This window comes from Antechinus flavipes, chromosome 5 (genome assembly GCF_016432865.1).
Source record: "Antechinus flavipes isolate AdamAnt ecotype Samford, QLD, Australia chromosome 5, AdamAnt_v2, whole genome shotgun sequence".
Taxonomy (NCBI): Eukaryota; Metazoa; Chordata; class Mammalia; order Dasyuromorphia; family Dasyuridae; genus Antechinus; species Antechinus flavipes.
In genome coordinates, this window is record NC_067402.1 from 228,008,622 (window position 1) to 228,025,551 (window position 16,930).

General features: G+C 41.3%; 1 protein-coding gene across 1 annotated transcript in view; it reads right to left on the bottom strand.

Annotated features, from left to right (window-relative positions):
* Positions 1-9,297, bottom strand: part of ASIC1 (acid sensing ion channel subunit 1) — a 34,607-nt gene extending 25,310 nt beyond the window's left edge. The window contains exons 1-3 of the mRNA XM_051963045.1: positions 8,659-9,297; positions 7,373-7,751; positions 5,939-6,134 (exon numbers count right to left, since the gene is read on the bottom strand). Of these exons, the coding sequence (XP_051819005.1) occupies positions 5,939-6,134; positions 7,373-7,734 (558 nt within the window). The 5' untranslated portion in view covers positions 7,735-7,751; positions 8,659-9,297. The remainder of the gene's footprint in view (positions 1-5,938; positions 6,135-7,372; positions 7,752-8,658) is intronic.
* Between the last annotated feature and the right edge of the window lie 7,633 nt (positions 9,298-16,930).

Consider the following 16,930-nt stretch of genomic DNA (forward strand, 5'->3'; position numbering starts at 1 on the left):
CCCTCCCCAAATACAATCAGTTGTCAAGTCTTATAAGTTATCAATATTTCTTGCATCCATATTCTTCTTGCCATTGTTATGACTACCATCCTAGTTCAGGCCCTCATCATCTCACCTCTAGATTACTGCATTAAACTCCTAATTAATCTCCTTCCTTTCTGTCTCTCCTCTCTTCAATCCAAGCCACACACAGTTGCCAAAACAATCTTTCCAAGACTATCTAATTCTGAGCATGTAATTCTTCTGCTCAAGAATCCTGAGTGGCTCCCTATTTCTTCTGGGATAAAATACAAAATTTCCAGCCTGGTATTTAAAGACTTTCACAATAGATTTCTATCTTTCCAGATAAGTTCGCATTGCTTTTTTTTTACAAATGATATTCCAGCCAAAAAGGCCATTTGATTTTCTGTGAACTTGGAATTCTCTCCCATCCCATGCTTTTGCACAGTTTTCTGTGCCTCACTCTTCATCATTACCTCTTAAGTCCCCTTTTGGGTTCAACTCCTGTGCTTTTTGCTGTGGAAAATCTTTCTTTGATACCCCTACTAGTTACCACTAATTAATACTCTTCTCTCCTCAAATTCTCTTCTCAAATTCTGTGAACAGATCATATCCCCAATAGAGTGTAAGGTGCTCCAGGATAGAAACTGTTTTTCATTTTTATCTTTCTATCCCCTGTGCTCATCATATTAACCTGCACCTAGCAAGTGCTCAATCCAAATGCTTATTAAATGGAATGGAATTGAATGTCTTTGTGTCTCAGTTTTGCTGGGTATCAGAGATATTATTTGTCCCACCCACTTCATAGAGTTGTCATAAAAGTTCAGTCACATGACAGATAAAGAAGTGCTTTGTATTAGTAATAATAATAACACTCCAAATTAATTATTAGGATTTCCAAAAATTCCACTAGGTCTAAGTTAGCAGTATGATGTCATGAAAAAATGCTGAAATTGAAGTCAGGAGAACATATCCTGGCTCTGAAACTTACTCACTGCATGTCTTTGGGTAAATCATGTTACCTTTCTGAAGCATAGCTCCTTATCTTTAGAATGGGAATAGTATCCAATTACCTTGATTAGCTATTGTCATGATAAAAACATTCTGAGTCTATATCTTAAAATGCTTCATAAATGGGAGTTATTGTTATCAAGGACAAGTCACTTTTCCCATCTAGACCTCAGATTACCAAGTATGTAAAATGAAGAGATTCAACTAGTGGATTTCTAAGGTCTTTAACAATTTAGAAAAGGAAATCTCTTTTCCTTTAATGCATGATTAAGCAGCTAAGTGGCACAGAAGCTAAAACAATGGGCTTAGAGTCAGTAAGATTTGAGTTCAAATATTGCCTCAGATACTTCCTTGTCAAAGAATGTATGACCCTTGTCAAGTCATTTCACCTCTGCTTGCCTCAGTTTCTCCATATGTAAAATGGAGATAATAGCACCTATGTCTCAGAATTGTTGGAAGGATCAGTGTGGAGCACTTAGCACAGTGCCTGGCACACATGAGTGTGAGTTCAGAGCTACTTTGAGAATTACCCAATTGAGTTCCCAAAACCAATTAATTGCTAAACTTTTACTTCCTAAGTTCCATAGTCTATTCAGCTCAGGTGAATTATTGACTATTTTAACTAAACAACTAAATTCTGTTGAACATTTCATTAATATGCTTGGAAATTGCATACATCAGGTAAATCTGAGTTAAAATCTGGTTTCAGAAACTTACTATGTGATCCTGAGTAAGTAAGCCTCTGATTGTTTCAGTAAAATAATATAATAATAATACTATTTATGTTATTGTTGAGCTAATTTTTCTTGTATTGTGATTTGGGGGACCTGTTATTTACTTTGAGAAAAATAATACTTGGAGAGTAATTCAATTGTGTCATTAGAAATGGGGCAGCTAAGTGGCAGTCTAAAAAATTTATCTTTTTTTTTTTTTTTTTGCTGAGGCAACTGGGGCTAAGTGATTTGCCCAGGATCACACAGCTGGGAACTGTTAAATGTCTGAGACGATTTGAATTCAGGCACTCCTGACTTCAGGGCTGATGCTCTATTCACTACGCCACCTAACTGCCTCAAGATTTATCTTTTTGAGTTCAATTTTAGCCTCAGACTTCCTAGCTGTGTGACCCTAGGTAAGTCACTTAAATCTGTTTGCCTCAGTTTCCTTAGCTATAAAATGAGCCAGAGGAAGAAATGGCAACACCACTTCAGTAACTTTGCCAAGAAAACTCAAAAATGGGGTCAGACCCAACTGAAATTACTAAACAACAAAAAACATTAGAAAAGTTAACTTCTCTTTTAATCTAGGTGCTGATGGAGCAAGTGAAGAATGTGATACCAAAGTTTAAAACTGTTAAATATTTTAGTGGGTATAATTTTGCTTTAAAATGGATAATACTAATAACAACTTCCAGTTTGGAAATAACACTACCAACTTCTCACATTGTCCTTATCTGTGAAGTTCCTTGAGACTTTCTATTTGGGTAGGGTTCTAAGATCTTATTAACTCTAAGAGAGAAGCATAAAATTAATGAAGTGCTTTAAGTAGGAGCTAAGATTGCCAATAGCCAAAGTGAGAGAACTTGCAAGTTTGCTTACAGTAAAGAATTGAGTTTACTATCATATCCTGGGTGGCTAGGTGGTACACTGGATTTGGAATCAGGAAGACTTATCTCCAAGAGATCAAATCTGACTCGAAACATTTACTATCTAGGTGACTCTGGGCAAGTCACTTAATCCTGTTTGCCTCATTTCCTCATCTGTAAAATGAGCCAGAGAAGGAAATGTCCAACTCCCCCAGGATCTTTGCCAAGAAAACCTCAAATAGAATCACAAAAACTTAGATACAATTAAAACAATCAAACAACCTGTTAATAAATAACATGTATCAAAGTTATATCTTTGAGTCAATTTTGTAACAAATAGATTTTAGAGTCAAAGATTTTATTTTGCCGTAGGGGTTATAAATTTGTGGCCATCTCCATATCATAAGCAACTAGGTAAATAAGTTTTTCAGCTTGTTATCTTCTTGCAAATAGTTATAAATTCATATATAAGATTAGATCCTTAAAGTATCTCATTCTTTTAGGATGATATGAAGATTTATATATTTATATACAAATACATATATGTTTATTTCATTATAAAATTATAAATTATATATATATAATTTTATCATAAAAGTATAAAACATAAGTTTGTATATACATATATATGTATGTATGTATATATACACACACATACACTTTGTCAACAATTAGTTTTGGATATAAATGCACAGATATCCTCAAATGAGAGGGATAAGATAAAGATGTAAAAGTTTTGAATTTTTAATAAAGTGGTAAATTTTTAAAAAGCAACAGAATTTGGCAATTTTCTCTAAGAACTAGGATATTCATCTCATTGGCTTCCAAGTATTCAAATGGGGTGTATGGACTTTGAGTATGCTTTAATATTCATAAAATTGGATTAGAGATTTTACATGTAAAATTGCATTAATAATTGTCAATAAAGTTTTAAATTATTTTTCCCATTTTGAAGTTACTCTCTGATAATATTAAGAGACAGAAAGTTATATTTTTCCATCATAGATCCTTATTTTGCCCTTATGGATCCTTATTAAGATTCTTCTTTCAGTCTATTGATGCCATTGTCCATATCTTGTACAAGGTTCAGGTAGACAGTAAAAGCAAATGGTATGTAACTGAAATTCTCTGAATTATCAAGTGAATTATATAGATTTACAAGTTGATGTTCTATAGTACTGTTATTAATAGCATTAACTCCATTAGGTTTGGACTGATTTCCACCACTTGAACTAGTTGCCGGAAAACCAAATTTAGGAAGTTATACTAAATTGTATTGATTATTGTTACTGGAAGATTTTTAGCAGTGTTACATAAAATTTCTGCAAATAACCTAAAACTAATAAGGTGGATCTATTAGAAGGAGCCCCCTCCAGAACTGCCATAAGAACTAGGCCTAATCCACAATTTCCAAAGGAAGATGTTTCCAGAGACAAGATGACATCAGGTGATTCTCAAAATGTAGCTTTTGATCTCATGGATTTTGGGAGCGGGCTATAAGGAACAAAAAGACTTGGCATTATTTAATAGCAATGATCACTATTGTACCAATATTAAATGTTATTATATTACTTTGACTTTAGCATTTCGTGATATTTGTCTTGCCCGTAAGAAGAATATGCCTAAATTCCTTTTTTCCCCCTTTTGCTGTTTGGGAATCAGGGCCATTCTTTCTGCAACTTTTGTTGAACTGAAAGCTTTTCTGTTTGTATTAACCTTACCTGATCAAAACCTGACATGAAAATAAGTCATTTGATATTCTTCAGGTAGAAATCAAAGGGAAGTTTGAGCTTCTGAAAGTGATTTAGTTACTTGTTAGCTACCTAGCTAACTGGTGATATCTGTCTCCCTTCTCAATCAATGCATTTCGAACTCTCTAAATTCATAGTTTAACCTGACTTAGTTTACCTATAGAGTCTGTTTCATGAGATTTGTCTTTTCAAGGGATATATGAGATGAATAAATTCTAAATTTACTCAACTTTCATGACATTAAGGAAAGTGTGAGATTATGATTTGTGTGTATATGTGTATGATATATATGGTCATAGAGTACTTGTTTGCTAATGTGAGTTTAAGTCTCTTGGTTTATAACCCTCTGAAACTAAAAAAAAGTTCTTTGTGCTATTTTCAGGACAGCTGACTACTTGAGATTACTAACAACTCTGTGAGTGTCACATCCTTAGAAACCTTGACTTTAGCCCACTTATAAAAATTTGTTCCACGGCCCTTTTAGTCAGTCATGTTGTACTTGTATAGCACAAAAGAGGGAATTATAGATCTAGAGCTGCTCCATTTTGAGAATTACTCCATTTTGTTTACTTATATATGTCTGTACTCCCCCATTCACACCTGACATGCAAGTGACCCAAAATAGGATGTATCATGGTGCTCTGTCCTACAGCCTGTTCTGAAAAATAGCCTAGCCCCACATCCTACAAAGAAACAAAGAAACCCCTAACCATGAAACTGAACAAAAGGGTTATTACACCAGATTAACTTTAAACCCCAGCAAAAGGAACCTTGACGAATCACTTTTACTCCATCCCTACTCCTATCCCCATTAAAGACACGAATCCTTCCCTGAAAGATGTGATTTCACCTGAACCAGAAAGTCACCCTCACTGACTAACTCAATTAACTTTATTTTGCTTTACAAATTTCTGATCTAGTTCACTTGTTTTTCCCACCCTTCCACATAAGTGCTAAATAAATGTTAGCCATCATTATAAGTATTGATTCAGACTTAACAGAAAAAGTTGGCAGAACTAGAACCTCCATTTGAACTGTGGTCCAGAAGCCTTCCCCATGTCCTTTAACCTTTTAACCCTCATTCCCCCCCATCTTTGGCTCTATGGCTATTGTAGCCAAGGAGATAACTCAATTGGATGATGAGAGCAGTTCCTCTCCTCTTTTTTAGTAGAGAGAACCACCCTGGTACCAACCTGGTATTCGTAAGCCCTTACTCTGACATTTCTGTGTCACAGCAATGGGAGAGAGGGGTTGAACTGGCACATAGTCAAGGGTTGGGCAGGGCCATGGCAGTATGAGGAGGGTGGAAAGAGGTGCGTAGGACTGGCAGCTCCTGGAGTCAAGAAATTTAAAAGCTAAAGGGGCTAGAGACACCCCACTCATCCTGAGATACTAACCTCTAAGTGCTAAGCAACACTGCCCTCCCACTCCAAACACTGAGCAAACACTATGCTCCCAAGGCAGCTAAGATACACCCCTCCCCACTCTGAGCAAATCACTTCCACGATGAATCCTAAGCCTAACCCTCCCCACAACTAAAGTAACCCACCTGACTGACTCCCACACATTCCCAAGAAAACACCACTTCCCTCACCACTTTGAAGTCATCAGCACTGCAGACTTCACCCCGAAAGTGGCAGGACAGCAACATATCATGGATGTCATGTCCAGCTCGGTCATAAAACTCCAGCATATTGAAGGGTTTGGGCTTAAAGTTTCGGAAGTTGGCCTTGTCCTGTAGCATTTCCAATTGTTTTTCATCTGCCATCTGGGTATCTGGTATCTCATACCTGGGCCAGAAAGAGGGATTGCAACTGAGTTTAGGAATCACTTTAGCCTTGTCCCTCTTTTTCTCTTTCCATTAGTGGAAAAAAAATGGAGACAGAAAGCTGGGAAGCAACAGGTAAAAAGGGTGGGATGGGATATGATCACGATGGCTGGAGTAGAATTGGGGTAAAGGTACCATTCAGACTTCAGGCTTTATAAAAGGGCTAGGATGAAAATGGAGAGTTAGACATCCTAGAACCATAGGCTTGGAGTTGTAAAGGACATGTAGTTAGCTTGTCTAACCTCTCATTCTAAATATGAGATCAGAGTAGTTAAAAACTTGCCCACAACCACGCAGGTTATAAGCAGCAGAGCTACGATTTGTGGTAAGTCCTTTAAACTGCCAAGACAGCACTCTTTCCCCTTCCAACCATCACAATCACCCAGAATACTCCATGACCACTTGGAAACAGAATGGAAAATGAAATTCTTGGGTTCAGTCAATTGTTCAGCAATTGTGCCCAAGGTACACCTGTGACTACTAGGTGAGTCGAGAGCTCTCAAAGAGAGGAGCATAAAGAGTCTCCCTAGAGGGCAAGGTACACAATTTCAGAGGACAGTGCCAAGAGAGAAACAAGCAGAAGGACTGAAGAGGAGGGACATGACCTATATCATTAATTTCTATTCTTTGCCTCAATGTATGGGAGGTTATGGACACACTGGTCACTAGCCTTATCAGATATTTTATCATTCTTCAAGATTCCATAGTCACTAGGGAAGTAACTGGGCTCTATTCAAAGAGGTCATGGTCAGACTCCATAAGCCAGAGGCACAGAAAGTATTAACTGTGAAGTGTGTGTGTGTGTGTGTGTGTGTGTGTGTGTGTGTGTGTGTGTGTGTGTAAGGGATGGGGTAACATGGTGATACAGGGTCAGAGACAGCCTGAGTTAAGAATGGAGATAAGTAACACTGAAAGGAATTTAGCATTTGGAAGGACAGATTCAATGATAATTAGGTGTAAATAAAGTATAAACGTCACTAAGTGGTATTATTCAAGCTGAATTAGGAGGATAAGGAAGCAGTGAAGAGGATACTCAGATATAGATGGAGTAATCCTGAAGTGAAGGGTAACTCCTGAGGGGCAGGGCCTGTAGAGAAGGAATGTCTGAGTTGGGATAGAGAAGTACATCAATAGTATGTCTGGAGGAAGAGGGGGACTTGATGACTGGGACCAGGCCGGGAGGGATTGAAGGGTGCCCACCTGTTGTTGAGCAGAGCCAGCAGCTCACCAGCATGGTACAGGTCATTCTTGGAGACTCGGCTGAAGCGAAATTCGTTAAGGTTGCACAGGGTGATAGCAGGGAAAGTGAGGTGTGAAGCTGCCACTTCATCCAGTTTGGTGACATGGTGGTAGTGGAAGTAAAACTGTACACGCTCCGTACACACACACAGCAGCACTGCCAAGGAACCCAGGAAGCACAGGGCCCACAGTGCCCGTTTCAGGGACAGCCGCTCATAGGAGAAGATATGGGCCAGGCCGTGTAAGGTGGAACTGCTGGCAAAGGCCTGAATACTGACAGGCTGGACGCCACCCACCTCTTCCTCATCTGCCTTCAGCTCCATCCTATCCAGGGTATATCCTGGGGAGTGAGAAAAGGATTTATCTTCCTATATGGAGGATGGGGGGTGGGGAGGTGATGGAGAATGTAGATGGGAAGAAGAGAGAGCTAAAAAGTATTGCTCCTACTACCCTTGGAAATTCCCTCCAGAATGAACTGACTCCAGTACAAGGAATTTCCCAGACTAGCTTAACCCAAGCCTTAGAGCCTCTCTGCAGAGAATGAGGGTTCCTGCAAATGTGGGGTAGCCTGGGACAGTCTCTCTTGATGTGGTCAGCCCAGCACAAGGGATCTCTCTACAAATGTGCTGACCCCAGAATAGGAGATCCCCAAGTTGGAGCAATATGGGGCAGGAGAGATGTCTCAGATCTATTCCCAGGGAATAGGAGTTCTTTCCTGTCACTCAGGCAGAGGCCCCCAACTCCCTCTTCCCCCTTCCTTAGTAAAAAGCTTCCCCCAACCCCCATGTGCTGACCCTAGTGTTAAAGGCTTCTTTTTAATATGGATATTACATGGGCCAGTACTCTCCCGATGGACTAATTCGGGGTCAGGACATACACAGACTGGGGGAAGGGGTGCTATTTTCTTAGCTGCAAGTCTCTGTCTCTCTGTCTCTGTGTGTGTGTGTGTGTGTGTGTGTGTGTGTGTGTGTGTGTGTGTAAGAGAGAGAGACTAGAGGGTAGCCCAGGTGGAAGGATTGGGGGGGCGGTTCCCTGTGACAGTGGGCTTTCCCTGCCCCTGAACCCCTACTCCACAGATTCTCGCCGCAGCGAGGTCTTCTGCCTGCCCCACACCGCGCCCCCCTCCCCCCCACTTGCTATCTCCTCAGCCACCGCACCACCCTAGGAGCCCAGGAAGAGGAGGAAGAGCCCCTGTTTCTGGGTGATGAGGCTACCCAGGGCGTGCGACACGCGCGTTGGGGACCAACCTGGGGTAGTTCCGGGAGCCCAGCGGTCTGCAGCAGGTCTTGGATAGCTGGGACCAGACGCCTGCTCAGCGCTGAACCACAGAGGGGCTCATGGCTGAGAGCGGGAGAGCCCCCGGCCGATGCGCCGCGCCTAGCAGAGCCTGCAGGGAGCGGCCCGCCCGGTCCGGCTCAGCCCGCCCGCCCGATCAGCTCGGTTCAGCTCTGTCCGGCTCGGCTCGGCGCGCTGTGCTTTCAGCCTAGGGATCTGCAGGGATCCATCGTCCGGCCAGGGAGGCTGGGAGGTGGGGAGGCGGGGAGGCAGGGAGGCAAGAAGGCGGTCGGTCGGGTGGGGGGCGCGTGCGCGTGCGTGCTTGAGTGTGTGTGAGTGTGTCTCTGTGCCTGCCGTGTGCTTTTGTGCGCGGGGGGATCCTAGATCTGGGAAAGCGGGGATAACAGAACTCAGTCTGACTCTGCCATCATCCTTCCCTTTTCCTATCCCTCTTTCTCAAAGAGCTCTATTCCTCTGATGCTTCTCGTTCTGAGGTCAGATAGCTAAGTGCTAGAGAGGGCTGGAGCGCAGTGGTTGTGCATCAAGGGGTCTGGGAGTGAGCTTCTCTGTGTGTTGGCAGCTCAGCGTCCGCTTCCCAGAGCTGTCTCGGATCGATGGTCCTGCTCCTTGCTGCTGCTTCCTCTGGTGGCTGCAGCTGTACATACACCGCGCATACACAGTTACAGAGACACACTCAGAGAGACACACACACAAGCATAGTCACATTGAACAAAGACACAATACACCGATACACACAACATAAACAACTGCCTGTGCATTTACAACGCATATGCAAGCACACTGAGACACAGTAACATATACATGCACATATTTATACATATGAACAGTCACTAACAAAAACTTACCACACCAACACAATTTAATGTACACATTCTCGTTTGTATCTCTGCACAACCAGACACTATACATTCAAACAGACTTATAGGTACATTCATTCTCTCATTCTTACACATTTGCACACAGACACAGGGCATGCACAAACCTAGGTGCCCTCAATTCTCTGACCCTATTTCATAGTCTTAACTTGTTTTAAGAGGTGAGCCCTGTTCTAGCTGACGCAAAATGAGGAGAAAGAGAAAAGGTCTCTGAGTGTTAAATTTCTAGAAGGCTGGAGGAAAAAGGGGAGAGAAAGAGATGATTGAAGTTGAGGGACCTGGGCAAAAGAACGCGAGGAAAAAATAAATACAGGTAGGGAAGAGAAGAGCAAGAAGAAAAAATAAGAGTTTAGAGGAGGACTAAGAGGTGAAGGAGGGATAGAAGACAGAACTGGGAAGAATATGGGGTGTTGGGTTTTGAGGAGGAACCCAGAGCTACTTCAGGGGACAGTAGAAGGTGAGATATACTCACCATGGGTCTGCCCTTCACAATCTTCCTATCATCAGATGCCTTGCTGGGTTCTCCCCATCTAATTAACAGGAAAGGAGCAATCAAGGCGAAGGTGTTAATTTGCTGGTGCTCATTAGGAGCTTTTAGCACTGAGGCTGCTGAGGTCTTGATGTTTTTAGATTATTGGGAAAGAAGGTGGTGATGGGCAGAGGGAGGAGGTTAGAGTTTGGGGAAGGCTGGGGAAGGCTGGAGAAACCGGTCTGTATCCTGGAGGTGGAATTTAATTTCTATATTTCCATAAAAAAGCCTAGAGCTGGAACATGGGAAAGGCTGGAAAAGGAGAGGGAACAAAGAAGGAGCAGAGAAGTGTGAAGATTAAAGTTAAAAGGATAAGAGAGTCATTTAGGAGAAAAAGTCAGATCAGGAGAAGTGGGAGTGAGGGATGAGAGGTAGAAAAGCACCTATGGGAACTGTTCGGGAATACTGAACCAAGAGAGGTAAGGAACTCTAGTGGAGAGGGAGGAAGAGCCCAGACAATGTAAGAGCCAGGCAGAGAAATCCTGAACTGGGCAGATCATACCTCCTTTGGAATTGTCCAGAGATACTTAGAAGTTCTTTGGTAGGTGAGGCCTCTTGGTAGATAGGGTCTATGGGCAGCCACCGGATGGCAGCAACCACCAGAAGACTTAGAAATCCAGGGGGGATAATACTGGTTAGAATTCTGCAGGAATTCTTTAAGAAGATGCAAGAGTGTCTAAATCTATATGCCTGGATCCTAAAGTTTCCTGGAAAAATGACCTGTCTCAGAACATCTGTAATTTCCCCAAAGACCTATCCCCAACAGAGCTGAGTGATATATGAAATTCTCTTCCAGTGACTTCCAATAATGGGCTGCAAATTGTTTTAATTAAATGAATATTATCTAGGAAGCAATAACAGGTGGGAGGGATGGTGAGGTGAGGGAGGCCAGGTCAATATTGAGGTGCTTAGCAACATTAATATGAATCCTAATAGGACCACCTCCAATCCATTTTAGCAAGGCAAAAAAGAGTCTCTGCTTCATTCTCTAGAATAGAATCTAAGGCCTTCTATGGCAGATTTTCAATTTAATAACCTCAGCTTTTAGAAAGGTCTTTTTTATATCTTAAATCCCTCATACAACATTTTAAGGCAATTTCTTGTTCAGTCCTCACCAAGATGAATCCTGTCTTGACTTTTGTAGCATACCTCCCTCCCCCCAATAAAACTCTAACTAACTATTCAGGGACTCTTCCTCCTTCCTCCCTCCCCTTCTGCCCCAGGTCTGTTCTCTTCCAGGCTGAAGGATCCCTACTTCTTCATCTTCCCTAATTCCTATTATTCCATGGTGGGTCCCCAACCTCATTGAGTACCAATTCATTCCCTTTGAATGTGATATCCCCATTTCACCTCAACTACCTTGTGTGTAGAGGGATGAATCCAGAGGTCATCAGTCCATCAATCAAACATTTATTAAATGCCTGCTATGTGCCAGGTATTGTGCTAGGTGGTATGGATACAAATTAAAAAATAAAACAAAAACAAAACAGTCCATGCTCTCAAAGAGTACAGGCTAATGAGATACAACATGCCTGTAACTATGTACAAATAAGCTATATACAGGATAAATTGGAAAAAAATCAACTGAAAGGAGGTGCTAGATGAAAAAAAAATCAGGAATGACTTCCTGAAGGTAAGATTATAATTGGAACTTAAAGCAGTTATTTTCCCCTTCCTCACAAGGTTCTATTTAATTCAATAAATCATTATATAAATGTGAGCTAGTACTATTATTATTCCTTAGAAGTTGGGCAGATTTGATTCTAAACTGGTCATCTAAATCTCCATCTACTGTGGACCAGCAGTTACCCTAACACTTCCCAGAAGTGAGGTATATAGCACTTCAGAAGCAGGTTATTCAGGGATGGGAGAGGACCCTTGGTTCTGATTTCCAATTCTCCTCCTCCCTTTCCTTTGTCAATGGTCCCGCTCCCCCCAAGCGTGAAATCATAGGCTTCCCAATCTGTCTGCATTTACTTAATCTGCCAGCTCAGCAACTGCAGAGACTATTAAGGAGTTAATTAGTGGGCTGGTAAGGAGGGGGCTGCAGGATCAAGGAACGGCATTAGTTATGATGGGCACACCAGTTTTGCCTCAGTCATCCCACATATACCACCTTCCAGTGAGAGAAGGCAATAGAAGCAGGGTTATGGGAATTGGAAGAAGCCTCTGCTATTCTCCTCAAGCATGGGTGAACTAAAACGGGAATTATTCTATGCCTATGACCTGACTCTCCTTGTCTCACTTGCATCCTTCCTTCCTTTTCTACATTTTCTCATTCAGGTCCTCTGATTTCAAAAAATCGCATTGCTCTTTAATTCTATTCTTAACATTTTCCTATCTCCACTACTTCCCCTCTTTTCTACCTTTCTCTCTCCCTCTTCTGCATCCTGTTCTTTTCTCCCTCCCTTTTCCTTTCTCCTTCCTTCACCCCCAACTCCTGCCTCAGCTCTCTCCAATTCTGATTTTCTCTACCCTACCTTTCTTCTTTCTCTCCTATAAATTCCATATTTCTTTCCTCTTTCTGCCTTTTCTCTTCCGTTTAGTGCCCCTCTTCAGTCTCTTTTCTTTCTCCCTAATCTCCTACATCCTCCCACATCTCCCTATCTCTAATTTTGGTCTCAGCAAATTTGCTTTACAAATTGGTCAACAAGTGTGTAACTAAATATCAGTATAGTACATGTATTTGAGCAATGTTATGTCCTTGTTCTTTATACATCTAATTGTGCCATGGAGGCTTTTTGTATGTATTTATGTATGTTTCCATTGGTTGCTGCGTCTGTATGGTTGTTTCTCACTATATCTCTTTATTTTCTGTGCTCCTGATTTCAATGTCTATATTTCTTTATGCATCTCTCTGACATTCTCTCTCTTTCAGGCTCTATCCATGACAGTTGTGTCCTCTTCCACAGCCACCAAATGGAGACAGATGGTTATCGTTCTCATGCCACATTCTCTGATTTGTGGCCTCAACTTGTCATTTGTATTAATAACAGCTTTTGGGGTGGGGTAGAGAGAAGGTAGGGGGATGGAACAGGGAAGAAGAGAAACTTATAATCCAGAGACAGGCCAAAAGAGATAGAAAGATAAAGAACAAGAGTTAGAAAAATAGTGTGAAAATAAAGAGACAGAAAAATAGAGCAAAAAGAACAGAAAATAAGCAAGAGGGTAAAGGGTTGAGATACAGGAGGAAATTAGAGATATAAGTTCAGAGTTGAGAGAGAAGTGTAATGCCAGAGAAACTGAGGCAGGAGAGAGATTAGAGAGTTTTTAATATTTTATTAATGGGAGAGTATAATTGACTGGACAGGACTCTCGTTTCAAATTATCCAGTCAGACAGAGATAAAGATATACTGGGACCAAGGAATCCATGTTGGTCCCAGGGCTGGAGGAGACTGTCATCCCAAAGAATCCAATGTCCAGCGTCCAGCATTCAGCATCCAGCCTCCAGCGAAGAATGGAGGAACCCCAACTTCTTAAGTACCTTTTCTCTAAACAAAGGAAAGGGTAAGAAGCAAGGGAAAACTTCTGTCAGGATGGGGGAGGCCATAAATCTTAAAAACCCAGAGATAGGATGTCTGAATACACAGAAATAAAGATATCAGTGAGGTATCTTGGAATATTTTAGAGGGATATTGTAAATTCTTGAGGACAGAAAAGATTCAAGAGGTCTACTCTCTTGTTTATCTTGCTAACAATTTATAACTGTAGAGCAAATAATCCTCAGTCTTAATGGGCCAGAGCGGGGTTTCAGCTTAGGGGATTGAGACAGAACAGTTAAGGAAACTGAGACAAGGGAAACTACTGCAGGGAAACAGGACAGTTAAAGAGAATTGTGGCATAACAGAAGGAGGGGGCTAGAAACACAGAAATACAGAGAATTTTATTCAGACTACTCCAGGAAGTCTTTCCTGACTACTATTATTTCCCCTTCTTCCCCCTAGACCCCACTGAATCATTATTACTATCCCCTTCTCCATCAATTGCCCAGGTGCTATATAGCTTTATCCAACAACCCCAATTCTCTCTCTCTCTTTTTTTTGTTATTGATCTGCATCTTTCTTGGAAGTATAACCCATCTCCTCTATAAAACTGAGTACTTTCCCATTGCAGAGACTGGCTCTCTCAAGTGTGAAGGTGGAGGTGACAGTGTAAAGGAAGAAAGGACTTTGCTCTTAGAAAGGCTAAAGATACCATATTGGTAGACCGATTGGATTATCTCTGCATAGGCCCTTGAACATAGTAGATCCTAAGAAAATATTTGGTGATGATAACAAGAACTCCTGGGAGACATGGTTGGTCTTGGGAACCTTTGGAGCTGAAAATTCTATTTTCTGCCCATACCCACTGTTCTTAAGACATACGTACACATTATTTCACATACCAACTCCAAGCTTTCACTTGCATCTACCTGTCTTTTGCCTCGATATACCTCATATCCTATTCCACTAGCTAAAGCTCCTCTAATCAACACATATGTGAACCCTCTGAGAAACCTGCTGGTTTTTCACCAGTTTTCACCCTATCCCGACCCCCTACCTTCCCTCTTTTGAAGGCAAGCAATCTCGGTGCCCTCAGCCAGGCTCTAGAGCCAGAGGAGGCTACAACCAGTGAATAATTCATAGGGCTGGGAGGCCTGTTATCTCCTTTGCTGAGTCCCACACAGAGCCCCTGGGCTAGGCTGCCATCCCCGCCTTGCCTCCCTCAGCTTCATGCTTTATCTCCAAGCCCAGCTTGTAATGCAGCCCGCCATATCACAGGCAGTTGGGGAGATTAATTTTCTGGTTTTGCATGGGATGGGGGTGGGGGGTGGGGGGTGGAACGTGAAGTAAGGAGAAGGAAGCAATGGGAAGGTGGTAGGATGCAGAAACTGATTTCAGACTTCAGCTGCTTAATCCTTTTCCAGGTCTACAGAAAGGAGAGAAAGAGAGTGTTTGAAGCCAAATTTCATCAACGGAAGCACCCACAGAGGAAGGGAGGTGAAGGCTGAACAGACATGAGAGGCTATTTAGATACCTCTATATAGGGGAGATGTACTTGAATATAGGGTACAGGGCTATCAGTTCTTCTAAACTCAAGCCTAGGATCATACGTGAAGTTTTTGGGACTGGATTTAGATATAATCTTGAACATAACTGTGCATTCCCCATACATGTATACTTATATGTGTATATTTACACATATGAACATGTAGGCATTTTTATGCCAAGAAGAGATGACTGGGATAATTTTGTTACCAGTTATGCTCTACATATTCACACAGTTAGTCATGTTTCTATACACAACAGTGCATCTGTATGTACATAATAACTTGATTTATGTATTGATCTCTTGATTTATATATTGGCCTCCCCTTTAGCCGAGACAAATAATTACTTTTCTCATGTCACATTCTATGATTTTATAAACTCACATTTTATTTGGGCTTGAGTAATTTCTTTGGGCCAGGGATAGAGAAAGGGAAATATCAAGAGTAAAATTCAAGAGACAGAAAAAAAAAGACTTCTAAGGTCATGAAGTTAGTAACTAGGAGGTTTATTCAGCTATACCACATTGGCTCCTTATGGATACATGATAGTATATAGCAGGTGGGTTACTCAGATCCAGGAGAGGGAGATGCATGATTCCATGGAACAGTTTTGCTGGATGGGATACTTATGCTCAAACAAAACAAGGCAAAACATGTCTTCATAGAATAAAGGGCATATTTCTGACAAATTTGATGATGTGAAAGATCCTAGGTAAGGCTAATTCATCGAGATAGCCTAGTAAAGATAGAAAAGTATACCAGATGGAGCAAGGATTTAATAACAATAAGTGAGGGAAAAGGAGAGAGAGAGAGAGAGAGAGAGAGAGAGAGAGAGAGAGAGACACTAATAAACTCATCCATCTAGTGCAGGACAACATTTGGAGGAGTCTAGAAATACTACAGGCATTCTGAATGAGAAAACCCTTCAGGAAGCTCTAAAGCCAGCTATTATTAATGAACGGTACATTAATGGAGTTTGATGTTAAAAGGATTTTTGATCCCAGACATAGGAGACAAAGCCAGTTTTCAATAGATGATTACCCAAGAATACAGAGATGGAACAGAAGTCTATTGAGTGGCTGCAGGACGCTTGAAATCAGTTCAGTGTTCACTCACACCAGGAGACCAAAGTCCTGATGAGGGACTACAGAAAGAGAAAGACATAGGGAAGAAAACAGAAGCTTCATCAGGCCACTGGGAGACAGAGGTGTGAAGTTGTCAAGACAGATTGCCAAGGATTAAGGCAGAGGATAGGTTCTAGGTTTCAGTTCCTGATTCCTGATAAAAGAAGGTAGAAGGAAGACTAGAACCTGGACACCCCCATCTCCAACTATGACAGGGCAGTTGGAACATTATTCTGACTGAAATGGAATGAGAGAAATGCCTTTACTCCTAAGTCAAAGTCCCAGTGAGGAAATTAAACTAAAGACATAAGTAAACAAGAAAATTCTTAATACAATGAAGAAATACTAAGGGATAAGAGAAGCAAAAAAAAGCAAATCTAGAAGAGAGTAATTCCACAATAAGTGCAAGCTATATCATTTTTTTCAAATAATTCAGAATGAGGAGAGAAATCCCTTGGCTTGCCAGGGACATCAGGGGTATTCCTCCCTTATGCAACTGAAGCCCTAAAATCCCACCTTTATCTTTCTTTCAAAAAGGTTGTTAATATTTTTAGGTGATTCTTCTAATTTCATTTTTTTCTTCCTGAATCATAACTCCATACTCTAAGAACTAGCAGGATAGGCAAAATGCATTTTCTTTTTTTTGGAAACTCATGAAATTAAGA